This window comes from Ogataea parapolymorpha, chromosome IV (genome assembly GCF_000187245.1).
Source record: "Ogataea parapolymorpha DL-1 chromosome IV, whole genome shotgun sequence".
Taxonomy (NCBI): domain Eukaryota; kingdom Fungi; phylum Ascomycota; class Pichiomycetes; order Pichiales; family Pichiaceae; genus Ogataea; species Ogataea parapolymorpha.
Genome location: NC_027863.1, coordinates 279629 through 305421, shown reverse-complemented (window position 1 = coordinate 305421; position 25793 = coordinate 279629). Strand labels below are relative to the sequence as shown.

The 25793-nt window shown below is 48.4% G+C and overlaps 13 protein-coding genes across 13 annotated transcripts; 1 reads left to right on the top strand and 12 right to left on the bottom strand.

The window, feature by feature from the left end:
• Positions 1 to 22: 22 nt before the first annotated feature.
• On the bottom strand, positions 23 to 3166 carry HPODL_01055 (Nuclear mRNA export protein SAC3; the record flags this gene model as incomplete). The annotated part of the gene is made up of 1 exon (XM_014079508.1): positions 23 to 3166. One exon carries the CDS (start codon positions 3164 to 3166, stop codon positions 23 to 25), a length of 3144 nt encoding a protein of 1047 aa, XP_013934983.1.
• Positions 3167 to 3249: 83 nt separating this feature from the next.
• On the bottom strand, positions 3250 to 4920 carry HPODL_01054 (ABC1 family protein; the record flags this gene model as incomplete). Its single annotated transcript, XM_014079507.1, has 1 exon — positions 3250 to 4920. One exon carries the CDS (start codon positions 4918 to 4920, stop codon positions 3250 to 3252), a length of 1671 nt encoding a protein of 556 aa, XP_013934982.1.
• Positions 4921 to 4969: 49 nt separating this feature from the next.
• On the bottom strand, positions 4970 to 7852 carry HPODL_05187 (uncharacterized protein; the record flags this gene model as incomplete). The annotated part of the gene is made up of 1 exon (XM_014079506.1): positions 4970 to 7852. The coding sequence occupies one exon, from the start codon at positions 7850 to 7852 to the stop codon at positions 4970 to 4972; it is 2883 nt and encodes a 960-aa protein (XP_013934981.1).
• A 413-nt stretch (positions 7853 to 8265) lies between these two features.
• Positions 8266 to 11694, bottom strand: HPODL_05186 (uncharacterized protein; the record flags this gene model as incomplete). Its single annotated transcript, XM_014079505.1, has 1 exon — positions 8266 to 11694. The coding sequence occupies one exon, from the start codon at positions 11692 to 11694 to the stop codon at positions 8266 to 8268; it is 3429 nt and encodes a 1142-aa protein (XP_013934980.1).
• A 225-nt stretch (positions 11695 to 11919) lies between these two features.
• On the bottom strand, positions 11920 to 13749 carry HPODL_01052 (DNA-binding protein REB1; the record flags this gene model as incomplete). Its single annotated transcript, XM_014079504.1, has 1 exon — positions 11920 to 13749. The coding sequence occupies one exon, from the start codon at positions 13747 to 13749 to the stop codon at positions 11920 to 11922; it is 1830 nt and encodes a 609-aa protein (XP_013934979.1).
• Positions 13750 to 13954: 205 nt separating this feature from the next.
• On the bottom strand, positions 13955 to 14597 carry HPODL_01051 (40S ribosomal protein S11-A; the record flags this gene model as incomplete). The annotated part of the gene is made up of 2 exons (XM_014079503.1): positions 13955 to 14377; positions 14553 to 14597. 2 exons carry the CDS (start codon positions 14595 to 14597, stop codon positions 13955 to 13957), a joined length of 468 nt encoding a protein of 155 aa, XP_013934978.1.
• Positions 14598 to 14741: 144 nt separating this feature from the next.
• On the bottom strand, positions 14742 to 15440 carry HPODL_01050 (uncharacterized protein; the record flags this gene model as incomplete). The annotated part of the gene is made up of 1 exon (XM_014079502.1): positions 14742 to 15440. The coding sequence occupies one exon, from the start codon at positions 15438 to 15440 to the stop codon at positions 14742 to 14744; it is 699 nt and encodes a 232-aa protein (XP_013934977.1).
• A 43-nt stretch (positions 15441 to 15483) lies between these two features.
• On the bottom strand, positions 15484 to 16371 carry HPODL_01049 (Monothiol glutaredoxin-6; the record flags this gene model as incomplete). The annotated part of the gene is made up of 1 exon (XM_014079501.1): positions 15484 to 16371. One exon carries the CDS (start codon positions 16369 to 16371, stop codon positions 15484 to 15486), a length of 888 nt encoding a protein of 295 aa, XP_013934976.1.
• A 109-nt stretch (positions 16372 to 16480) lies between these two features.
• On the bottom strand, positions 16481 to 17647 carry HPODL_01048 (Mitogen-activated protein kinase; the record flags this gene model as incomplete). Its single annotated transcript, XM_014079500.1, has 1 exon — positions 16481 to 17647. One exon carries the CDS (start codon positions 17645 to 17647, stop codon positions 16481 to 16483), a length of 1167 nt encoding a protein of 388 aa, XP_013934975.1.
• A 300-nt stretch (positions 17648 to 17947) lies between these two features.
• Positions 17948 to 19003, top strand: HPODL_01047 (3-keto-steroid reductase; the record flags this gene model as incomplete). Its single annotated transcript, XM_014079499.1, has 1 exon — positions 17948 to 19003. The coding sequence occupies one exon, from the start codon at positions 17948 to 17950 to the stop codon at positions 19001 to 19003; it is 1056 nt and encodes a 351-aa protein (XP_013934974.1).
• Positions 19004 to 19069: 66 nt separating this feature from the next.
• Positions 19070 to 21038, bottom strand: HPODL_05185 (Fimbrin; the record flags this gene model as incomplete). Its single annotated transcript, XM_014079498.1, has 2 exons — positions 19070 to 20974; positions 21018 to 21038. The coding sequence occupies 2 exons, from the start codon at positions 21036 to 21038 to the stop codon at positions 19070 to 19072; spliced, it is 1926 nt and encodes a 641-aa protein (XP_013934973.1).
• A 173-nt stretch (positions 21039 to 21211) lies between these two features.
• Positions 21212 to 22015, bottom strand: HPODL_05184 (uncharacterized protein; the record flags this gene model as incomplete). Its single annotated transcript, XM_014079497.1, has 1 exon — positions 21212 to 22015. One exon carries the CDS (start codon positions 22013 to 22015, stop codon positions 21212 to 21214), a length of 804 nt encoding a protein of 267 aa, XP_013934972.1.
• A 330-nt stretch (positions 22016 to 22345) lies between these two features.
• Positions 22346 to 25762, bottom strand: HPODL_01046 (uncharacterized protein; the record flags this gene model as incomplete). The annotated part of the gene is made up of 1 exon (XM_014079496.1): positions 22346 to 25762. One exon carries the CDS (start codon positions 25760 to 25762, stop codon positions 22346 to 22348), a length of 3417 nt encoding a protein of 1138 aa, XP_013934971.1.
• Positions 25763 to 25793: the final 31 nt, after the last annotated feature.

Sequence of the window (25793 nt, the reverse complement as noted above, 5' to 3'; positions counted from 1 at the left end):
TACAATATAATACACAAAAGTACTAGCGTTTCAAAACAGATTCCGAAAGCTCAAGCAACGCATCGATCTTCTGTTTCTTGCTCTTTGAAATGTCTAATGAAGGGGTGCTAGTCTTGCAAAACTCGAAGTTGCCCGACGGCGGAGTTTCTTCCGTTATCAAGGAAACCTCAGAATCATATGACACTTTACGTTTGCCTGCAAGTGACCTTATATAGTCGAGTTTGTGGCGGTTGCTCAGATCGTCCCTGAGAAGACCAACAAGCGAATTTTCAATGGTTGTGTACCTGGACATTAGCGTCGTTTCGGCGTCCTGCAGTGACGATGATGATGGATGATATTTTTCGACAGAGTCTTTGAAAAATTGATGAAACTTATTTTGCAGCGTTAATGGACTCATTTTAGCGTTCAGATTGATGCTTCTAACAGTGAGCCATGGGGGTGGGTTTGATACCAAATCGATTTCGCGAGGAAAATTTATGAGAACAAGCATCAATGTAACTGGCTCCTCTCTGTTGAACCTCGACAAATACTCGATCACTTTGGCTAGAACTTGTCTCGATGTTGTAAGATCATGCGATATAGGGTATTCGATTTTTATCAACAAGAGGTTGACGTTCTTAAAAACAACCCGTGAACGAAATCTGTCAGGAATTGAGCTGATGGCAAGGGTTCCTTCTGCGGTCTCCAGTTTAGCTGTTTTGACACGCTTCCCTGACTCAAAAGTTTCTTTAAGAGACAGTTTATTGGACAACCATTTTGCAACCACATCGTCCCATGTATCGACGATGACCAGCATGCGTAGATGTTGATTGATATATGGTAGAAGATCACCAAGACAGTTCACATTGTCCTCTTCAAATCCGTTTTTTTTCTTCAATGGAGAGGGACTCAGCGAGGATTGACGGGAAGAAGCGTGTGCCGGAAGGACAAATGCAGGTCGGACCTTGTTGGCAAACGAGTGGATCTCGTTAAGTTTGCTTTTTTTAGCACTATGCTTCACCACAAGCTTGTCCGCAGCCGCTTTGATTTTCTGTAGTATTCTTCGTTTCAGGTTTCTTTCTCTAAACAGCCTGGCTTTCACGTCTATGGCAGTGATGTACATTTGTTCTCTCATAAATGCCACAAAAAGCTCATTTTTGAGCGAATCGACAATCTGATTATGGTGCTGGATCCGCCGTTGATTCTCCGCCTCAACCAGGTTCTTGACGATTGTTTCAGTTTCCTTTCGAACCACATCATGGAGAAGATTATCGATCACCATATTGGCAGCAGCCTCAAATCTTGGGCTATCTATTAGCTTGCTTTGGGGTTTGGGAGGCTCTGCAGGTATTGGAGGCTCCGTTTGTGCGATCGAAACAGGATTCTGCTCTGGTTGTGGCTGTGATGGTGCGAATGAAAAAGATGCTGGCACGGAGAAAGTAGGTTTTGGTTTAGTGCTTGTTGGCGTGTTCGGTAACATTTCAATCTTTTCAATTTCAGGCGGAGGAGCTGATTTTGTAGGCTCCGATTGGGATGGCACAAACTGGAATAGTTGCTTTGGAGGCTGTGATGTTTGTGAGGGCGCAAGACTGGTCTCCACGCTGGCTTTTATCGCAGTGTTTGGAATCCCCGAATTGACAATTTGCTGATACGATATGTTTTCCATTTTGTAATTGAGTTTTGAGCAGCTTGGTGGCTTTTGGTAAGATTTGTATGCCTGTCGCAATGCCGTGACTTCCACTCTAAGAATATTATCGTCGTTTAATATAGGAATGTCGTAAAATTTGCAACTCGTCACCAACTGGTCCACGGAGTCGAATCCAAGCCAATCAGCTAAAACTGAAGCCTCAGGCATTTTTTTTGACTTGGAGTGGTATGCCTTGGCCATTGTCACCATTGCCATATGTCTCACTTGATTGAAGTGGATCTCGCAGAGACACGAAAGCAGTAGCGGCGTGCTTGGATCCATAATGACACGGAAAAACTCAACAAACATTTGAAAGTTGCCAAAACCGTTTATTATGAGTCCTCTCAACATCAATGCTTTTTGTACTATTCCGCTATTGAGAATGACTGCTGGAAGCTTTTGAATATTTCTGTCCAGTTCAGTGTCCTTTAACTTGGATATAAGCTCATATGCCCTGAACTCGGGCTCGTTGGGGCATTTTCCTCCCCTTGACCTCACATCATCGTACATATGCGTCAGAGATTGAAGCGAGTTGTTGAACTGCTCAATTTCCTGCTGTTGTTGATAGTCAGGATCGTTTGCCTGTGCCATGACATGAGACGATAATATGTGAATTCGGCAGATTTTCTCGTGGCAGTCGATCGCTTCGGGGCCCGAATAATTATTTTGAAGCGTGAAATCTTGTCGGATCGAGCGAGTCCTATCCCATATAAAAGACTGTGAGTCGGGCAGTTTCGGCAGCAACCTTTCGATCAGGTAATCGAGAGTTTTCACCAATACGCTAGGGGTTCGAACGTCGGAAGGTAACGATGGAGGTTGCCCAGAAGGCCTCATAAACGTTTTCACTGCATAGTCTCGTGATATCTTCCCCGTAGCAGGGTCTTTCTCCCATTTGGAGACCTGATTCTTGAAGGCACGTTCAACTCGCTCGTACGTTGGACACATATCTGTGCAACTCCCACGGAATATAATCGCCTCATTGAGCGATTTCTTTGCATTTTCAATGTCAACCAGATTCATTTGCTCCATTTTCTTTCTCTCTTCCTTTCGCAGCTCTTGAAACTCCTCGAATAACGACTGATAGTCGCCATTGTGTTCGGCTTCTTTCTGTAGCATCAATTTCTGGTTGTTTGCATCCCATTCATTTGTCACGTATGAGTCACAGCTGAACAAGACTTGCTCTTTCAACAAATATTTCGGTATCCCCTGAGTCCTGTGCTCCATTTTTGTGTAGCCATATTGTGCTGGATTTTCAATCAATGGCCCCAGATCAGCATCATTCATTGCTGAGGGGCCGGTGGAGGTTTTGTCTACTCGCGGAAATTGTCTTGTCTTCTTGAGTCCTCCCCTGTTTCTTGCTCCACCACGGTTTATGTGGCCGTTGCGTCCCGGATTGTATGGGATCTTTGCCTGTGCAGAAGAGTTCCCTCGGCCATGAGATCCATTTCCGCGCGAATGGCTTCTCTGTTGGCTTGTCGCCTGGTTGGCCAGAGTCGACATCAAAATGCTAAACAAAAGTTGATTTTTCTATGTTTAATTTTATTCACAGTACACATTCGGTGTGAGGGTGCTCATTGAGGTTATTAGAGTAGCTCACGAAGATAGAATACAACGTCGTAAAATGTCAGGAGGAAGATCCGGCTGTACAGATTCCACAATGCAGTGATAGAGCCGACAAGTCGATGAACGGAGAAAATGGACCATTTTTCGTGGAGCCTTGCGGTATCATCAGCGTAAACTGCTCTCGCACAATAGGTAGCCATTATGAAGAAAGTCCGTTCCAAGCCCAGTGGGTTCTGCAATGCTTCGTCCAGATGTCTAGTCAAGTCGTTGGTTTTGAGAATGAGAAGCACTATTCGCGGAACTGATGCCAGAAGGGCCATTAGGTCGAGCAAAACACCCTCGTCGGTTAGGGCTCTTTTCATCACCTCAATCTCTTTTTGGCTTCTAGGTGTTGCAATGTTGCCGCTCAGAGCATGTTCAAAGTCGCGACCTGTCAAAGCCGCGGCCAGCACGGGAAACAGCGATTCGTCCTCGATTTTTGAGAATCTCTTTCCATATTTTTGCATTTCGTCTGGTTTTTTCTCAATCATGGCAAGCCAGAACCGCGCATAGTCAACTTTCATTTGAGACGGTATTCTACGGTACAAGCCATGATCATAAAGGATGATTTCAAAATTGTGGCCATTCTTCTTCTTTGGAAGAGCACGAATGGCGAGGTTTCCGTGGTGCGGATCGCAATGCACAAAGCCAGCCTGGAATATCATATTATTGAAGATGTGCGATAAACAGCTGGACACGTCGGACCGCGATATGTCGTGCTTGTCAAGATAATCCAAGTCATCGAGCCTAGTGCCTGAGACGTATTCCATAATAAGTATTCGGCGCTTTGCAGCGTGAACGTTAGGGATGCGCAAAGCAGTTAATGACTTGTAGTCTTTGAAGTAGTCGGCGGTGATCTTGGCATTCTCTGCCTCGTTGCGGAAATCCAACTCGACAAAAATGGACTGGCGCAGCTCGTCAGAAAGCCAGGTGAGAGGATATTCTGGAAACACTTTCTTCATTGCATTGAAAACCATCGCCGTGAGCTCTACGTCCAGAGGAACAAATCTCTCCAACGATGGATGCTGGAGCTTGACTGCCACTTTCTGGCCGTTTTCGCGCAATGTTGCAATGTGTACTTGCGCCAGCGAGGCGACACCTATGGGTTTAGGCTCAAAATCCAAGAAATATTCGTCCAACGAGACATCCATGTCATGTTCAAACATCTCCTTTATTTCTTCAAGAGACGACTCGGGACACTCAGATTGCAGGGGAACCATCGTGTTGGTCCACTCTGGCGGGAGCAAGTAGGACATAGCGGAAACATGCTGTCCAAGCTTGATGTAAATTCCTCCATTTTTGCGTAAAGCCTGCAGAGTTGTTTCGGCAGCCTGTTTATGGGTTTTGGAGAGTGCTTCATAGTAGTCCTCCTTGGTGGCGTATTCGCGATTGAGGGTCTTCAGATACATGGCAAAGCATCTTGCGGTGGCTATCGCAACAACGCCCACGCGCTCGGCGATTAGAAATGTCTCAACAGTGCGTTGTCGCATGTCATCGTTGTAAACAAGGCCAGTCATGGTCACCGCCAAAAGACCAAACCCGACGTAGTGTCCCGTCAAGGGCGACGCCCTGGACTTGGCACGGGCCGATTGCACTCCACTGCTGTTCCAGCGCAGTCCTATACGTATAAATTTCAAATTTTTTAGGAGCATGCCGATAAAGGCCTTAGGATTTATTTTATTTATGAAGAATTAATCGAATTTATTTTTCTTGGAGCAAATCGCTGTTGAGGAAATCCACGTTGTCGAACATGGGAGCGTCGTTAAAAAGTTGGTCGATCTCGATAGCACATTCTGCTTGTGGAAATCCTCCCCAAGTCGTCGTATCTTCGAGAGAGCCGCCAGGCGTCAGACCCTCGAACGACCCTGTCCATGCGCTCTCGGGCATAGACTCGGATGTAGGAACGCTTTTCGAGGCCATATTAGAATTAAACCGGAAAATGAGCTCCAGCCAAAAGTTGTCAACTTCGTGATTGTCTGGCGTATGATCGAGGAACTCAGAGCTGCTGCTGGCAACGTCGTCTGGAATGTCCCGATTCATTGAGCAATCTCTGGTAGCAGGATGCACGACATATCGCTTCATGTTGCCTATCTCCGCCAACAGCTCAAAATCGGCCACAGTGTACCCATCGAAAATATCTGCTGCGTTGCCAAATAACTCTTTGTCATCGAAGAAGCTATCTGATTCCTCCATCAGCTTGAGAACGATGTTTTGTGCTTTGCTCATTCTCCAAGCGTAGAAGTATTTTTTTGAGATCAGGGTCAGGCCACGCAGGTATATTCTAATATTCGGCAGTATGGTATCGTCCGTGAACTTGGTGATGGCGGCAATCAGCTTGCGGTCGGGCTGCGTCGAACGTGCAAGAAGCTGGTGTTTGTGGTGACGCGCGCGAATAAATAGCGTGAACTGGAACTGTAGTGCTTTGTGCATCGAAGACTCTAAAATGGGAGTAAGTATGAGATCGAAGCCCAGTCCGAAAAATGAGAAGTTGCGTTTGAGAAGCTGCATGAAAAGCGAATTGACCTCAACCACTTTCTGCAGCGTGACTCTCATCAGGTAAGAACATGCCCGCAAATTTGCTCTGCAGCTATAAAACAGGAAAATATGGTACAACACCGGATGCACCAGCGACCGGGCCTCCAAATAGCCTATGATTCGGTACACTTTCCTGATGCTTTCCAAGTGGTTCCCCTTATCGAGAGTGAGAATATCTTTGACAGAGCCAAAACGGCGTTTGATGAAGCTTTCGATGGCCTCTATTTTGAGCAGGATCGTCTCCACGGTCGATTTCTGAGTAATGTCAAGAACTTTGCTGGTGAGATCGGAAATCAGGTTTTGTAGATCGCAACGCTCGTTCAAACAGTCAATCACCACCTGTTCGAGGGCCAAGTCTGAGGTGTTCGACAGCTCTGAGTCGAACACTGGCAACTTAGTATCAAACTGGTCAGCACGTATTGTGAGTGGGTTTCCCATCTGAGACGCGTGGTACACATCCGAGTCCCTCAATCTGAACCAGATTTTCCTCCAGAGGTTGTTGAGATTCTTGGACTCGCATACCATGGAGAACTGGTCCGGGTCTCGGTTCAGACCAATAGAAATCGCCATCTGAGTCAGCATACCGGCAAATATTTGGCCTTCGCCGTCTCCAAATCCATCGGTTCCATCCTCGGGAGCAATAAAGCGGTATTCTTTCATCAAAAGCGCGCACTGGAAAACGCTAAGAGCACAGCGTTTTAGCAGTTTAAACTGGTTGAGACATAGTTGAGCGACGGTGATGATTTCCATATCAATCGGATGCTTCAGCAAGTACTTCTCCTGCTCGGATCGCTCTGGAAATCCCTTAACTTCTTCAAAATTTGAGTGGAGAGATAGGTGGGCCATACGCAAAATGATAAGAAGCGAGCCAATAACAGCGAAATTCAGTCTGCGGTCGATCTTCAGCGTCTTGATTTCTGTTTCTTCGTACTCCCGCGGCCCAATGATCGCCTCGATGTCGGTAACAAACATTTTTTCGTCCACGATCGGGAGGAAAGGATAAACAAACTTGAAAAACCTGTCCACTAAAAGCCAGAGCACTTTCCTGTTGGGAAGCGATTTCAAAATCTGCGATATCGTGCGGGAGTCGGGGTCCTTGTTCATGTAAAGGTTCAGCGCCACGTCTTTGCGTATATTGTCTCGCATCTGCTCAACAGTGAGATGCGTGACCTTCTCCTTTTTGTCAGATTTGTATGGGAGCAGATCTACCACTCCTTCCGTCTCGTAGATTTTCTGTCTGAACTCGTTTTCCTCGGGGCCCACGTTCCCGGACAGCTGAGCCTGCAAAACCGCTGGCAGCTTATTTTTCTTCCTATATTCCGCTATCTTGAACCACAGTGGACGCAGAAACTGGTCTTTTTTGATCATGGTCACCCACATCAGCGGCCCGTGGTTGCTGGTCCGCGCGTGCAGAAGATGAACAGGCACATAATGGTTGTAGAAGTTGAAGGCGTCTGTCGGGTCCATGCCTGAGTCTGGTGGCACCACCGAGTTCGCGGCGCTGCCTTCCTGCTGCGGCACAGGCGGCGAAGACTTGAGGGGGGGCAGATTGTATGTCTTGTTGCTGTTCCAAGACTGGATCGGCGGCAGCTGGGTTCTATAGGGCACTGGTGCGGCGATCGGCGTAGGTGCCTGAGATGGTACCTGCGACGATAGCGGCGGAAGATGCGGAGGATTGTGTATCCTTGGTTGGGACAGGTCTGCCACGGCGATCGACGCCTCAATCTGCCTAATCTTCTCCTTAAGCATCTGGAGCTCGTTCATTACAGGCTTATCGACGTCCTGGGACAGTCCCTGCGGTGGCTGCGAGGTGGTGCGCTCATTCGAACCATTGTGGTTGACAGATGGAACGATGTAGGGTGACGTGGACGCAAAGCTGTTGAAACGGTGGTGGCTTTCGATGTAAGCTCTGTCAGGAGACATATGTTGCCTTTTGGGCTCACGCATGTCGTATTGAGACGAAATCTGGTTGAAAGGCGACACAACGCTTGGGGATTGATCTATGGAGCTTTTGTTGCCATATATCGCGGAGTCGGGCGTCGGCGCCATCTGGGGATAGGGCGACTTATCATTTTTTTCAGATATCCAGGAGGAGTCTTGATAAGTGCACAGATACGCAACTTTGTACTTCTCGCACACTTTACAGTGTGGTCGTCCTCGGTCGCACTGGGTGTTAGTAAAACAACAACATATACCTACCTTGACTTTGCGCTTGCGACAGATGGTGCACGAAAGCGGCAGTCTATTGCGCTTGGCTTTGGGGCGTGCGTCGCGCGATTCCGCGGTATTCTCTGTGCTACTCATGTGGCTAAACAAATTTTCGGAAAGAACACCTTCTACGGACTTTGCACCTCTTTATTACCGACAATATTTTTTTTTGTCACGGGCCACACCTTAACTCCGAGCGAGCGGTCTAAAATCATAAATCTGTTCATAACGTCTACGTATATTATACAGCTGGCTCAGCCGAAATGGAAGTTGAGGTTCCCCAGCCCGTTCGGGTACGCGTTCTCGTAGTTCATCGGGTAGTTCTCGAACTGTGAGGTGAGATCGACGTTGGTGAAGTCGATCTCGTTGAGAGAGTTGTGGAAGCCAGGCCCCGGCACTCCGTTGCCCATCGGATGGTCTGGCGACACCATTTGCGGCATATCCATCATCGTATTTGGAATCGTCTCACCCGTCATCATGCCGTTGATATCCGACAATTCGCTGAAGAACATGTCGTCAAACATGTCCGGCATCGAAGCAGCATTGACGTTCGCCTCCACCTGCTCTGAAGCCGGCTGTGCCATTGGGTCGTTGGCACCTGTGAAGTCCGTAACTGGCGGCAGCTTCGAGGTACCGAACGCGATCTCAAATGCGTTTGTTGGCTCGCGCTTGATCGGCCTAGGGGTCTGGTGCAGCTGCAGTGGCTGCGACACTTTTGGAGTTTGCAACGTGATCTCCTGTTTGTTCTGCTCGTTCTCGCCCAAGGTCTTGAAGTTGATGTTGAACAGCTTGTTTGAGTTGGCCAGGATGTTGTGGAAGAACTTGACCATCTTTTTCAGTCTCCAGGCGTAGTAATACAGCTTTGTGAGATCTTCCAGCTTGTCCAAGAACGACTGGAGGTAGTTGAACAGACGGCTCAAGAGCTCGTCCTTGTCTATGTTGTTGCGGTTGAGAATCTCCATCACGATCGGCGAGTTCTGCTGCAACCGAAGAATTAGCGAGATGAGGAATTCGTGCGAGCGGTGGTTCAATATCAGCAGGTACGGATACAAAATCAATTGCGAGCCGCAGCTGGGGTACAGCGTATCGCTTTTTTCGTAGATCTGGTTGAAGATATCGTAGTTGTCGACAGCAAGCAGCAGACAGCTTTCAAAGTATGTGTTCATGTATTCTTTTTGTTTTTCCAGCTTATTCATGGTGAAATTCTTTTCAGAAATGAGTCTATTAAACTTTTGTTCATGGTTCAGGAAAAGCAGATAATTCAGAGCGAAAAGCATCGATTTGATCACTAGGTGCAACTTGAACCGGTAGATCTTCACACAGTGATCCAACGGTGTTTCATCCTCGTTGTTGAGGAACGAAGCCATGTTCAGCTTGATTCGCGATCGGTCAGAAATGAGGTCCAGCAACTTGGCCATGATCTGGTCGAAGTCTCTAGAGGTCGGCGTGGAGTCCACAGAAAACAGAATACTCATTCCCTTGTAGAGAAGATGGTAGACTAAAATTGAGTCCTTGAAGTTTGTGACAACCAGCTGCTCTTTTTTCAGCAGTGCTCCGTTAAAGCTCTTTTCTAAAACACCTTGCTCCACTCCTCCAGGAAGCCGACAATCCCAGGTCTTATTGACCGATCCGAGAGTCGGGTCGATGTCGATTTCAATCGGAAGTCCTTTTTTATAGTCTCCAAGGCTGAGGTTGCTCTCAATGCTCAATCCCAGAAGACCGTACCAGAGTTTTCTCCAAAGATGTCTCTTTCTGAACAGTCTGGCATTTGAAACAGGGTCCTCTGTGGCCGGGTAGAAGTTCTTGAAGTTGAGAGGGTCTCTGTTCAGCCCAATAGTGATGGCCAGCTGGATCAGCATGTACATAAAATTAGGAGCGTTCATATTTGGATTCTCGTTCGTGAGGTCTCCACTGAGATCGTTGGAGTTAAGCAGCGTCGTGTTTGAGTTCGAGTAAGAATCTTCGAGGTCGAATCCATCTTCTGGTGACAAAATATTGTACAGCTTCAAAAACAGCCCAACCTGAAAGATGATCAAAGACGGCTTACTCATAATCTTTGCACTGGAAAAGATCTCCTTCACCATATCGACCAAAACCATTGTGATGATGTTCTCGGGTCTCATCATCACCTGTTCCTCCAGTGAGAGCGAATCAGACATCCTGGATGGCAGAGATAACCAACTCAAACGAAGAATAATCAGCAATAGACACACATTCAAAAACTCTTCGCAATACTGCGATCCAATGGAGCCCAGCCGAATTCGCTGCGACGAGGCATCGGTGGCATCGATGATTGACGCAATCCGGGCCCGGAAACTCTCCTCGTCAACGTAAGGAAGGTGAATATAGAGCTTGTCGAAAAATCGGTCAATTAACAACCAAACAACCTCGCGGTCCGGCAAGTGTTTTTCGATCACCGCAATCACCTGTTTGGTGTTATTGTAGTTGAGGCTTTTGATTGCAGACGGCGAGATAGTCTTGATTTTTTTCGTGCCGTTGTTCTTGTTTAGTCTCTGCAATCCGTCGATCGTGGTGCGTGGCTCCTGTGGTCCTGAAAAAGCCGGCTCGTCTCCTGCTGCGTTGGGCGACGCAGCAGCAGTGCCAGTAGGAGTCTCCACGACGTCGGCGGAAATGGACGTCACTTTTGGAGACTTTGAGTGCGGAAGGTCTCTGATCGCAGACACGGACATTCTCGAAAGCTTTTCTTTGAACAAGGCCCTGGCGTCGCCTATCATCAACGGACACACTTTTGGGTCTTCCATTTCGTCTTCCTCGTCGTCATCCTTGGAGAAATTCAAAGCCCCTTCGGAAGAGTCCTCGGTATGAAGGACCGGACACTTTCTCACTCTGGTTGTTGACTTCTCTACAGAAGGAGACTCATGTGCAGGACAAACGCCGGACTCTCCCGTGATCGGGCACTTGGCATCGGGCTGTGGCTTGTTGAGCACCATGGCTGTTTCAAGGAACTTCTTTAGCTTGCTTGTGTGCTCGTTGCTCTTCTCCTTCGGGACCTCGTGGTTTTTATTTTGCTGCCGAATGTGGCTCATTTTAAAATCGTAGTTCGTATAGTCTGTCTCCAGCGATTTCGACGCATCGGCCATTGCGTTTTTGCTGCTGTAGTAGTATTCATAGTGTTTGCGTAGTTTCAATATCTTGAGCCATAGATCATTAAGGTAGGAATCGTTTCTCACCACAAACATCCAGGAAAAGACGCTGATTTGATAGATTATTGGGAAATTATAGGTAGGCCCCTTTTTCGCTGTAAAGAGGATATTCGAGTTGCGGATGAAATCAACAAGATCATCAGTGTTGCGTAACAAGGGTCTGGAGGTGCCCGGCTTGGTCTTTTTCCGCTTGAGCTCCCCATTTTCGTTTTCCAGCTCTCTAATTCTGGCCAACAATCGCTTCATCTCCTGGTCCCTGTCAACGAAGTCTAGCGACGATTCCCGGGTGTGCGACGTTACCGTGGTGCCGGGGAAATGTAGCTCATTTTCGTTCAAAGGTTTTGCCCAACTTGGCTCCAAATACCTGCACAAATGCTGGACACCATTCTTTATACAATTGGTGCATTCCGGCTTCTTCTTATCGCACTTTACCTTGCGGCGACGACATATTGTGCAGGAAATAGGGACCCTATTCCGCTTACGCTGTTTGTTATTCTTTGTATCGTCTAGCTTTGGCATTAAGGGAAACGGTGACCTCCAAAGGGTTTATTTTCGTCAAAAAAAAATGTCCGGATAGAAATTCTGCAGCTTAATTTTATCTGAAAAATCAGTGTATTGACAAAAAAAATAACAATAAAAACGGGCCGAACGGACTGAGCAAAATAGAAATAGGGTACCAACTTTTATTTAAGCCCATAAAAAGCAGCTCGTAGTTTATATCAAATAGTTACATAGAAGTATACATTACTGAAACTCAATAGCCTCCACTTCCCGTTTCACCAAATCCTGAAGCTCAGAAAGCGACACCTCCGCCTCGGGTTTCTTGGAGTCCGGCCTGTCCGCCTCCTTCTTCTTGTCCTCGCTCTTGTTCTCAGAGTCAAAATAATTCTCTGTGTTTTCCTGAAGCAATGTGTCCACAATCTCGATAAATGGTTTCTTCTTATAACCGGCGACGGTGGACTTCATTTTTTCGAAGCATTTTTTGAAGTCTGCGCCCGACCAAACATTGCTTGGATGCAAAGATGCCAAGGTATCCCAATCAATGGAATCTGTACCCTCGCGGTTCCAAATCTCTCTCAACCGGGCAAGCAGCCAATTTCTGGTCTCCAGGTCTACGCTTCGCGCACGGTTTCCAGCCTCGCGCTTCACCAACTTGTTCCACTTGTATCTGCATTGAATTCTAGAGCGCGTGCCGCCCATTCTCTCGCTGACTAAGGTCCAATTAATTACTGGCTCAACTCCCATCGACTCAGAGTTGGCCGTCTGCTCCCGCAACATGCCATGAATCACGCTCCGTAGCTTATCTTCCTCTTCCAAAGACCACTTGTGCCTGAGCCTATTATTTCCGCACTTGACGTAGTTCCTCCATCTGTCTCTGCAGTCCTCGGGCATTCTGTTCATCTCCTTTCCAATCTCCTTCCATTGGCCCTCCATCTTGGCAGCCAGCTGGGCAAGACGCTCGTCGTCCTCCGGCGACCATTTTCCTCTGACGTTGAATATATGGTAAGTTCTGCGAACGTGCTTGTACAACGATGCTCGCGTTCTCTCGGGCAACACCTTCTGCAGTGATTCCCAGAAGTCGTCCTTTTTCCGTTCATTTGACCAAATTCGTTTGCAAATCTCCTCTCTCGTCATGTTATTGATGTTTTGATATTCTGTGATGAACAGGTCGATTGCGTTCGACTCTTCCTTCGAAAACGAGCGTCCTTGCGAATGAACGGTGACATAGCTCCGCGCCTTCTCAGCAGCCTCGGCAACCAGCGCGGCTGTCTCTGCGCTAGGCACGGAAAATGGATGGCCCGAAGGAGACATTCCTCGAGACCCAGACCTGTCTTGTTGAGAGTCAGGCGGCAGAGGCGGAGTCGGTAGGTGTTTTCTATCGTGAGCTTCTCCGTTCGGTTGACGTTCATTTTTCTCCATCACAGCGGCGGCCTGGGCCTGCGCTGCGGCAACAGCCTGATTAACAGCTTGGACTGCCAAATGCTGGACCTCGTCCTCAGCAGACTCTGAATGTGCGCCCTCCGCAGCATGTCTCAAATATTCGTGGTCAATAGATCCCAGACTGGCCAGAGTTCTGGCATCAATCATGGCATCCTGTACAAACGAAGAGGTGTCGAGATTTGCCAATTCTGGGTCCACATTGATATTTTTTATTCTAACCGCATGAACGTTACTCGCGGATGGCGTACCATTCCTTCCACTAATGCCGTTCGTATCCTTTCGCGAGGTCTTTTTTGGTCTCTTTGAGCTGTTCTGACTCAACGACGGGATTCCAAGCCCAGACTGGTTCCCAAAATGGTATCCGTCGGTGTCGTTGTCCCCCTCTTGGCCCTCCAGATCGTCAGCCAAAAATCCTGTGGTCCACTGCTGGAATTCCAGCTGCGACATGTCGTCGTCGTTCGAGAAGTTACGCTTCCTCGATCGGTCAAGCGGTTCATCCTCATCGTCGTGCTTGGAATGCTGGTCGACGTCGTTGTTTTGATCTCCGCCTTCTTTCTGTTTTGTGCCCAGCTCCAGCAGGGCGCGAGCACCTCCAATCTGCTCCTGTGCCTCCTGGTGTTGCTGATCCAGCATCAAAATTCTGGCCTTATCTTATCAAATATACTGAGTTACCCTTCAAGACAGGGTAAGATACAAAGGTGAGAGGGTAAGTGAGTTTGCTACTTGGAAAAAAATTTTATCAGGTGCGACGGCGAGAAAAAGTTGCAAGCGCATCCTTGCACCAGCTTACGGGGAAAATTGTTCAATACTCATCCTTATGATTATACATCTAACTAACTTAGAACTTGGTGAAAGCCTTGGCCTTACCCTTAGCAGAAGCAACCTTAACAACGTTGAATCTAACGGTCTTGGAAAGTGGTCTGCACTGTCCAACAGTCACAATGTCACCCTCTTGAACTCTGAAAGCTGGAGAAACGTGAGCAGCGAGATTCTTGTGTCTCTTCTCGTATCTGTTGTATTTAGGGATGTAGTGCAAGTAGTCTCTTCTGATGATGATGGTTCTGTGCATTTTGGTGGACACAACAGTACCGGTCAGAATTCTACCTCTGATAGAGACAGTACCGGTGAAAGGACACTTCTTGTCAATGTAGGTACCCTCAATAGCGGACTTAGGAGTCTTGAATCCCAGACCGACGTCCTTGTACCATCTCTTGGTTCTTCTGGAGGCCTTAGCCTTTGGGTTGGTGAAGATGTGTGGTTGCTGAGGTGTTAGAATACTGGGTAGGACAACGCTGCGCTTGAGAGTCCGAAGGAGTCTGGCGAAATACGAGTTTCCAACTGTTGACGTCTCGTATGGTGGAAACTGACGTACTTCGCGGAACTTTTCGCTCGTCCTTATTGCTGGCGTTGTCGCATCATCTATCTCTGTCACTTACCTTCTGGAAAGCCTTCTCAGACTGCACGGTCAATTCAGTAGCCATCTTGATCTATTAAACTAGTCCAATAAACTTTGAAAATTTTAATTGTGAAAAACCGGCTGGGTATTTTTTTCACGGAGAGGGTTACGTGTGTGTCACGTGTAAATCACGTGTAACAACAAAAAAAACTATACTTGGTTGCAACTCTCAGTTGGCCTCCAGTAGCCATTTAAGCTCCTCGGCACGGTCTCCAACCAGCGCCTTCAGCTCTTCATAGCTTCGCATGAACCGATGATCGTCAAACTCAAACCCTGGAACTACAACCTCGCTAATCAGCAAATGGTCGTCAGCAGATGGCTCGCCGTTCAACGGTAGCAAGAATGATGCCTTGTACACCTCTCCAGGGACTACCCATTGAGTCACCTCTCCTTTTTCCACATCGAAGCCAACAACAAACGACTTTATCGTCCCGTCAGGGTACACCAAAACGTATTGACCACGGCCCCTTTGTAGAATGTGAATTATGCGCGAATGGTTTTTATGGAGTCTTCCCATGTAGGCATCGCAAGTCAATAAATAGTGTATTAAGGTTGAGGTGTTTCTGTGAGGAGTTATTTTCTTTTGGGCATCTTCTGGATGAGGCAGAACTGGCTCTGTTGACTTCCCTAGCCTCAAAGGCTCGTCTTCAGTTCCCCTGTTGTGTCCTGGATAGTAAGGGTTTTCCATATAGAACGGCGATCTGTCTGTCTCTTTGAAATACCCGCCTTCTTGGTGCTTAGCGAGATCCAGACTTTTGATAAGCTTTCGTATGCCCTGTGATGGCTCTTTAATGCCACAAGGGACGTACTCTGGCTTCCGAATGGCCACCTCGCCGTCAATGCTGTCTATAGTGGGTGAAGCGTACATGATGAAAATAATTAAATATTAAAGGTTACGTAAGCGGGTGCCGTTACGAGTTCGAAGGCTTATTGATCTTTTCCACCTTAACCTTTGGACCTCCCCACGCAGTGAGCTGGTCAAGAAGCTTGTTGTCGGCATGCAAAGCGCTCATTTCATCCGAGCCACCGCGGCTGACGCCGTTAACAAACAGGTTCGGCACAGTTCTTCTGCCTGACACCGAGGCAATATAGTCCTGGAGCTCTTTGCCGTGTTTGTGGAGATCCAGCTCAACAACTGTGGGCTGAGGAGTGATGTCGTAGCTCGTTTGCAACAAATCCTTGAGTTTCTTAGAGTATGGACAGTAAGATTTGGAGAAGATAGCCACAGGAGAAAGACTGAGAATCTCCTTGAACTCCTTGGCTGCGTCAAACCCGGCGCTATCCTCGTGGTCCGCCACCTTCTTGACGTCCGAATCAGCCAATTTCTTAGAGTCTACGTTTGAACGCTGGATGTCGGCTTTGGTTTCATCTTTGGCGACACTGTTTCCAAGTGAATCTTTTGAGTCGGCCAACTTCTGTTCCTTCGTGTCTGCCGGACCTTTTTGATCTTTTATGGCCAGATTTTCCTTTGCCGATCCGGCTTTCTTCGACGTGTCTGCTGTGATCTTCTTCTGCGACGAGTCGCCACTAGGAGCCTTCACAGGAGGCTTGACGCTGGAAAACTCCTCTGCCTGCTTCACTTTCGACTCGTCAATCACCCCCGACTTGTCCTTGACAAGCTGGTTCACGTTTCCTCCAGCCTGGGCCAGCTTATTGTTGCCCGGGGTGGGAGAATAGGATCGTTCCCCAGCAAGCAGTTGCGGCTTCTTATCGCCGGTATTGGTCACGGACACAAACAGAATGATCAGAAAGCACAGTGCAGCAATAGCCAGCACTCTCTGCTTGCGTGCATTGATCATAGAATAGTTGCAAGATAATACTACTGTTGCAATTAAATATTCTGTTTCAATAGATTGCCACACCTAAAACCAGTCTTTGAGAGACCCCCGATTTTTTATTATCACTGAATTAGGTAGCTAGAATTTCAGCATACAGCATTCTTTTCAAATCAATCATCTCGAGCTGCTCCTTGCAGTCGTCGAAAAAGAAGAAGTCCTTTGGAATTGGGACCGCCGTAGTCTCCTCCTCGATAACCCGGTACGCACCAAAGTACGGATGCTCTAACGCCTCCTCCACTGTGAGTCTCTGGGTTGGATCAAATTTCAGCATCTTCTCCATTAGGTCCACAGCGGACGGATTGGCATGTGGAAATATTTTTCGAAGAGGAATCTTTTTGAAAAACCTCTGCGAACGAATGTACTCTCTCGCACGCTTGGACTTGATAGACTGGAAATCGGCTCCCGTGGGCGTGCCCAGAATCTCAAATATAAGAAGTAGCTGATGTCTATAGTCCTTGCCTGGGAGAAACGGCTCCCTGAGCAGCATCTCCGCCAAAATACATGCCAGCGACCAGATATCGATTGCTTTGGAGTACTGGGAGGACGTGAGCATGATCTCTGGAGCTCGGTACCACCGTGTGGCCACGTACTCTGTGAGAAAAGAGTCCTTGGATTCTGAAACCGACGAGGAATCGTCTCTGCCGACGCGAGCGAGCCCAAAATCGCAGATCTTGAGGTCGCAATTGGAGTTTACCAACAAATTCGCCGGCTTCAGGTCTCTATGGATCACACCGCACGAGTGCAGACACTTGACGCCCTTCAAAGCCTGGTACATCAGATACTGCACATGGTCGTCGCTCAGCGTCTGCGACCGGATCACGTGATGCAGGTCCGTCTCCATGTACTCCTGCACGATGTACACCTCTCTGAAGGATTCGAAGTCGCGGGGTTTCTGGATATCGAGAATGCTGATGATGTTGTTGTGCTTGAAGTGTTTGAGTAGTTTGATTTCTCTGAGCGTGCGCAGACAAAAGAGCTCTCTTTCGAACGGTTCAATCTTCTTGACTGCAACCGTGGTGCCCGATCTTCTATGGACGCCCAGCGCGACCACTCCGTAGGCTCCCTCGCCCAGAATGTCTCTCACCTCGTAGTCTCTCAGGTTGAAAACAAATTGTTTGGCGTGCATGGTTGGCAAGACCTTGTTGCATCGACGTCTATATATAAGGTTGATTCTGAGACACTGGGGACCAATTGGTCTAGAAAAGCCGTAAGTTTCATATTCTGCATGTCGGGACATAATTAGTGCTGAGACTTGCTAATCAGCGGTCGCATGGCGGGCTGTGCCGCACGATAAAGGGCGGTCTTGAAACTGAAACAAATTTCTATTGTTAGTGCATGGCACATGGTTTGAGTGTAGCAACATGTGGTCACAGGGGAAAGCTTTCGGAGGGAATTTCAAACCGACTCCACCTGCTGGTTGGAAGACATCAGGAACTTTTTGGCAGGAACATGTTGGCAGAGACACGTTGTTTGTCTTGGAACTGGCCTATTTATTGTTTTGTCAGGCTGTGTAACTCGTTCAATATTTATTTTCTCCATGAGTCTCGTGGCCCTGATCACCGGCACCAACAGCAATTTGGGGCTCAACATTGCCTATCGTCTACTGGTCGAAGTTCCTTCTGAAACCAGGCTGACCATCATTGTCACGTCCAGAACACTCCCTAAAGCCATTGAGGCGATAAACAAGATTAAAGAGCACAACGAAAAACATGTGCGTCGTATAGCCATTCTGGACTTCGACTATGTCCTTGTCGACTTCTCCAACATGGTGTCCATTCTCGCGGCGATCTACGAACTCAAGAAAAACCACAACAAGCTCGACTACCTCTTCATCAATGCTGCCCAGGGCGTCTACTCGGGCATAGACTGGATCCAGGCCACCAAAGAAGTTCTCTCCAACCCAGTGCAGGCCTCGACTTTCCCCACGTACAAGATTCAGAAAGTAGGTGTCAAGTCTTCCGACGGGTTGGGGCTCGTGTTCCAGGCAAACGTGTTTGGACCTTATTACTTTGTACAGCATCTGGCCGAGCCATTACTGTCGCACTCTAAAAATCCCCGGGTCGTGTGGATCTCGAGCATAATGTCAAAACCTTCGTTTTTGTCCTTTGACGATCTACAGCTGCTTAGGTCTGACATCTCGTACGAGGGCTCAAAGCGGCTTGTCGACTTGCTCCATCTCGGCTCATACAAAGAACTCAAGTCCAGGTATGGCATCAACCAGTACTTGACCCACCCAGGCATATTCACCTCGTTCTCGTTCTTCCAGTACCTCAACCCGCTCACATTCTACGGAATGCTGCTGATGTTCTACGTGGCAAGGCTTTGTGGCTCGCCGTGGCACAATATATCGGGCTGGAAAGGCGCTAACGCTCCGATTTTCGTCTGTCTAAAAGCCAATCCAGAGCTGGACCTGCAGGAGAAAAAATACGGCAGTGCATGTACTATCACCGGTAAAGAGTACCTCAAGATTACAGAGGTCGATGCAACGGGCCAGGCAGACGTGGCAAAGTACTTTGAAGACCTCAAATTACAATGGGATGAGAAATTAAAAAACCAAATTGCAGATACTAGAAAAGTGTACGCAGACGATTAACTCGGTTTATAAAAGTTCAATAATTAATTTACGCATTTTTCAAATTCTATTTTAGAATACAGATCATCACACCTTCAAGGACATTAAGGACCCAACAAATGTGAGAATCAGTCTTGATCTGACCTCGTTGATATCCTCTGGCACCAACCAGATCAAAGCACCAAGCTTTCTAGCAATTGAAATGGCCAATCTGGCATTGGCGTATCTCTCTTCCTCGGTAGCACCTGAAGTAACCAGCGAGTAGTCAACGTAGCCTGGCTTCAAGCCATTCAGCACGTCGAGAAGGAAAACACCCGTGGCCAACGAAGGATCTTTGAAAGAGCGAATCGTCGAGTTCTTACCACCCTTGGTGACCTGCGTGTTGGCCCAATTAAGGATCTCGGCATCGGTAAGCTCTTTACCGTTGGAGGCAAGTTTCTGGAGCGTATTGTTGATGTTTCTTCTCATCAATTGCCACACCAGTCCCAGGGTGAGCATCTTGTTGCCATCCACAATGTCAGAACCTTCAATACCGACAAGCGAAAACCGGTTGGCCTTTCCAACCTCAACCGCATAATTAGTGTTTTCCAGCGCCTTGAATCTCATCATCTCCTTTCCTGAGGTTGGTCTCTTATTTATGTGGTTCAAGCTAACAGAACCGGGCATCACCTTGTCGAAAGCCTGCAGCAAAATAGTACCGTCCTTTAGGTCTTCAAACAAAGAAACCACTGGCGGATCGACTTCCAAAGAGTTAAGCCACAGAGTAAACACTCTAGCCTCTCTCTCGCCCTCTGCATCGAACTCCTCAATTTCTGGCCTCTCGCTCTCCTCGATTGGGTCCAGACCAGGATGAGTGTTGAAAAGATGAGCCACAAAGGCAAGGTTCAGACGTGGGTTACCGGCAACCAAGGCAGTAGGAGTCAAGTACTTTCTGCACCCGATCTTATCAGCATTTTCCAGCACCTGCTCAGCTCTCTGCAACAGGTCAGGCGTCTGCAAAGGAGCCTTGGAGCAGGACTCTGGCTGCAACTGGTTCAACAAAATGGTGTAGTTTTCTCCATCGCTCACGTCACTCGTAAAGTTTGACACTCTTCTATGCCAGTTTGCTGCCTTCAGATGGTAGTTGAACCATCTGAGCAAGATCTGTTCTGGAGGCAGTCTGAGGAACTGTTCCAAGGTCTCGTCGTCTTCCAGCAGTCTGTAAAGCTCAGGATGGAGCTTAATATCGATTTTGCTGAGCAATCCTCTTCTGATGATCTGCCAGATAAGGCCTAGAATCAAGTGTTCTTTTCCCTCAATGATATCTTCGGAGTGCACGTTAACCACCACGCAGCCAATAGCCTTAGCGGAGTTAAGCACAATGTTGGCGTTTTCCAGCATGGTGAAATTGTTCAGTTTCTTTCCTTTCTTGGGGATGTTGAGCACCCTAGTATCGATAGTATCTGGAACAGAGTCATTAATCAGCTTGGAAAGAACCAGACCGTCCGTGCACTCGTCAAAGATCTGGAAAGTGTCCAATGGGAAAGGCAATCTGTCGCCGACATGTGGATCTCCTGCTAACACAGCATTGATGTGTCTGGTGAACTCAATTCTCTCCTCGTCGTTGATAGTGTGCGTGGTTCCCGATTTACCGGTAACAATAACCTTAGCCGAAGCACCCGTACCTCTGTGAACAAAGCCGCCTGCTGACGAGCTACCGGACACAGCAGAACCGGCACTGACGCCAGAGGAGCCAGATGGAGGCGGCTGAAGCTTTTTTTCCTTCAATTTCGCATGCAGCTCGACAAAGTCTTCCAACTCCACATGTCCCGAAGCGTCCACATTGACCTGCTTCAAAGTTTCTCTGATATCGTCGTACGAGCCCTTGCCGTCGTTAGAGACGGCTTCAATCACGTGTTTCCTGTCTACCCAGCCCTTGTCGTCCAAGTCGATTTTGCGGAAGTCATCAATAATATTGAAGAGGTCCTGTTGTTCCAACACAGGGAATTTTTTCTAAGAAACAGTTAGCTCGTCCATTGCGCAAAACCACACATACCTGCAGCTTGATAACGTTCATAACGACAATTTTAGCACACTAAAACCACCAGGTTAATACAAGCGATGGCTATTAATTGTTCTTGCTTAGTTTGCCACTAGGGTGTTGCGCGAGGCTGTGCAGAAATTTTAGCAGTAGGTGGCTGGGCCGGGGTCTGAGAAACGCGCGCCGATCGACGTCGACCGACTTTTCCATTAATTCGTACTTATACTGAACTCCAGGTTGTCCTGGTTCATGTCCTGCTTGATCTTGCGGCGCAGACTGTCAAACACAACCATCGACAACTCTGGAGATGCGGCGTGCGACAGCGATTCCAGCGACGTGTCGAGTAGATTAAGCTGGCTTTGTCGCTTGTCTCCCTCTCTGGCCTCGGCCTCGACTGCCTCCATCTCCTTCTCAAACTCCTCATTCATCAGTTCCCACAGCTCCAGCTCCTGCAGGTCCAGGTCCTTCATGAACTGTGAGCTTGTCTGGAACACAGCGTTCAGCGGCGACCGTTTGAGCTTCTTGGCAACAAGCTGCTCCTCCGTCACCGGTCGCAGAGCGTTCTTCATGATTTTCAGTCGTCTATCTGCAGAAACAAATGGATCGTCTCGGTCCAGGCTCGTGTCCTCGTCGCTGTCGTCCTCGTAAACAGCGTAGTCGTATGAATCCTCCATCTGCGAGTCATCCGGCTCGAGTCCAGCCTCCGCGCTCAGCTCGCGCGACTCACGAGGCGAAAGCCCCGGCACCTGCACCAGCATGCCGGTTTTCTTGTGCTCCAACTCCTCGTCTTTAGCAAAATACATTTTGTGCGCCATCTCCGCCTGCTCAAACGCGCGTATCTTCGACAGACGAAGAGGATGTTTTGTGCTGAACGTTTTGTAGTCGTACTGGTCCATGTCTGCCTCGCTCTTCTGCCGCAACGAGACCTTATCGCTAACGTCGGTGCTGTTGATGTCGGTCGAGCCAGAAACCAGACTCGTCGAGGAGTATGTGTTGCTTGGCGTCAGAGTCATCACATTGGATTTTGTCGCCAGCGTCGGCGTAATGACGCTGCTCCGTCTCAATGCTCTGCGCCGACCAGGTTCTGTACTCTGCGGCTGGCTCCGCTGCTGGGTCGCTACTTGTTCCTTATCTTCATCCTTGACTCCGCCGTGGTTGTGAGAAGAGATCCTCGTAGTGATACCGCGAAAAAGCTGCCGCCGTACATCGTGACGCGACCGGCTTGTCATGTTGGTAGAGAAACAGGGTTATTTTGTGATTAGATTGCTGCTGGTAAGTGGTAAGTTGCCTACTTATTTATTTGGATTGTAATTTTATTCTGGGCCGTTTGGTGGTACACTACTTTACACTTCCACCTTTCGAAGTCGGTGCTCCAGACACCTGCAGCCACACCCGCTGCAGCACTCCTCCATCTTCTCCTGCTCCCACCACTGAAGCGCGCACGCAGCGTGCAGCAGATGATTGCAGACCGTGCAAACCACGAGTCTTTTTCGGCTCAGCAGGTTGCAATAGTGGCATTTCCGCTGCGTTCGAACATTGTCCCATACGCTTTTCCCAACTGGCTTGAGCCAGCCGACTTCGCCACGGTGCTCTGAGCTTGACGGCATCTCCGAGCTGCGGTGGTTGAATTTGAGGATTTTCGCTCTCGAAACGGGAAGACCCCAACAGAACAACAGGTTGGCGTACTCTGCTCTGTACATCTGTAGCCGCTCAATGTCGAGGTTGTCCAGTAGAGACATTGAATATGCGTCCTCGTAGAGATCTAGTGAGTCGGTATTGATCATCTGAATGTTCACTTTTGGCACTGTAGCCGGTACGGCAGGTGGTGCAGGCGCCGTGGTGTTCAGCGATTTCTGGAAAGCCTGGCTGAAGACGTTGCCAGCAGAGGACAGCGAGGATGGCGACATGGCACCCGGAGAGCGGCCCAGATGCATAGAGTATGAGTCGCCTGGCGTGTAGTGGCCTAGAGCTATGCTTTGAGGACGGATGCCACGTCGGTTAGAGACATGTAGCTCTCCAGGTGAACCAACAAGGCTTTCGGAAATCGAGGCCGTGCTCACCGAAGAAAGTCGATTCTGGGACAGAATGTGATGGTACGAGCCCATAGGGCTCCTGGTGTCAAAGGAGACAACCTGTCCTTGCTTGGAACTCTGTCGGACCATATTTTTTTCAGGAATGACAGAGTTCAGCGAGTAGGGAGTGTTTATTGGGACGCCTGGCCGGTCCTTATTTTCGAAATGCTCATACAACACACAGGACAGCATTGCCAGCATCTGCACGTCACTCAGTCGCTCATAGTAATTCATGATCATTTTTGCAAGCCATCTGCCTCCAAATGGATGTGCTCCCCAATAAAATTTGTAGCTATCTGTAGGCTCGTCCTTGGATACAAAACCCGCATGGATAGCGAGATCAAGCTTGTCCTCAAATTGGACCTCCTTGACCAGGATAATGGACAGAATTTTCCAGCAGTCGGCCAAATTCTTGAATCCGTATTTTTCTGCAACCAACGCGTTGCACTTGGCCAAATTTTCAGGCGTGTCTCCCAAAACTCTGTACTCAAAGGCCAGCTCCATTTTGGCAGGTATTAAGTGACGGAAATCGTGGATTTTCACTATGTTGCGGCTTTGTTTCGACTTTGAAGTGTGCGTGCCAGGGTTACTTGCCACGTTCTCCAATGGAAGCTTAGTTTTGTACAGCCTGTCGTATTGGAGAATATCGAGGTCGTTGGAAAAGCTGGCCTCCGAGCTCAGACTAGAAACGTCGTCCTCGGAGTCTGCCTCGGCAGAAGTGGGGAGCTCTATCCCGTGTTCAATTTTCTTGGTTTTCAGCCCGTTCGCCAAACTGAATCCCTGCTGCCCAAACTTGAACACCTGTTGCGGAGCCTTTTTGTCCTCTTTGGGGATGAAGAAACACACGAGATGGCCACTGGCCGTCCAAATGGCCCCACAGCCCTTTGGGACCGGCGTGCTGTCAAAAGTCGGCTTGTTGACGTCCACAATTGCAGCAGTCTCGTCCTCAGAGTCACTGCCTGTGTCTCTGTCAGAGATGGAAGAAATTCCAATACTGTTGTCGGTCTCGTTGGCGTCTTCGTACGGAATAGAGAATGGATCTAGCGTCAGATCGTCCTCCTCCTGCTCGATGTCCAAATTGACTTTTTCTCCAAGTAAAAATCGTAGGCAGGGCTCGAGACAGAATTTCCGCAGCGAACAATATTTGCTGGCAATCTCATCCAAGCGCGCCAGCATCTCCTTGCGGTCCTCATCGGTGAGCTCGTGTGTCTCCTCAATTGAGAACTTTGGAATTCCCTTGGGCGATGGGTACTCCTTGGAGAAATCGATTTCCACGCGAATAAATATCAATTCGTCCTTCCACGGACCATTCAAAGATATCACCAAGTTGCCAGTGGACACACTAATTCTCTCAAATCTCACCTTGGGGAACTTGTGGCCCACGTTTCCAACCTCCTCCGCCAAATTGGCCGGTTGCGTGCTGTCCCCAACTTGGACGTCCATCTGCTGGATAGCCGACTGGCCAATTCGGATACCCGAAATCCAGTTAAGATGGTTGAATTGGTCGTTTTGCAACGTGAAGCTGTTTCTGCTGGAAATGAGGTTGGTGTTTCTCCGTCGCCGGATGATCAGGTTATTTTCTGAAGTAACTGGCGGCTCGCGACGATATGTTTCGTAGCTGTAGTCTGGCAACGGGTCAACTAATGGCTGGTTTCTTATGTAGTTAAAATTGTCGTAAATGTCCTCCTGGATAGGCCACAGACGAAGATCGCAGTCTGCAGACCATGTGACCAGCTGGAACTCGCGGTCGTCCACCTCGGCGTTTGGCGAATGTCTGCTTCTCCACAGAAAATCTTTGACCGGCTCTGTATGTCCCTTAAAAATATAGCTTGGCTTCAATTTGCTTTCTCCTATTTCGTCTTTATATTTCACAATGTATATGGAGTTCTGTCCGCCACGCGACGGCATGATGCCGCAAATGTGATCGCCAATCGGCGCATGGCGCGCCCTGCTCACCGGAAAGTCTGTTCTGATGGTGTATATTGCCTTCTCTGGCTTGCTTTGGTCCCAGAACTTGACACTCATATCATTGGAGCAGGAAATAATCTTGTCGACCTCGGTTTTGCTCCAGTCGATACCGTTAATTCGCGCATTGTGCGCTTGTATTTTCACAAGCGGAATGGCTCCCTTTCGAATATCCCATATGAGAATATTGTTATCGTGTGCAGATGCCAAAACGTTCGAGTTCATGTAGTTCCATTTGACTTGCGAAGCAGCAGCACGCCAATCAGACCAGCTGTTTATTGGCTTTTGCGGGCTCCTCATGTCCCACGATAACACCATAGTATCGACAGAGCACGTGGCCAGCAACTCGGGATGGTTAGGATGGAAGTTTATATCAGTGATCGCTCTCGTATGAGAATGGAGGACATGTTCTATAGCGTTGTGAGACGGTCTGGCCAGGTTCCAGACCATCGCCTTTTGGTTGGAGGTGGATACCACCCATGACGGTTTGCTCTTGTGAGGCGACCATTGCACGTCGGCCACCTCCCAGGACGTTTGGTGGTGGAGCCAGCGAGGAGCGGCAAAAGGGTCGTCGAGGTCGATGACGAAAAGACCTTTCCTTCCCGCCAAAACAACATCACGCCCGCTGGGAGCAATCGACATGGTCGACAGGAAATTCCCGTCCACACGAAGCGAGAGCGTGTTCCCGAATGTGTTGGAATTGAACGGGGATTCCTGGGGCATGGAATAAATAAATAAATTATTTTATTTATTT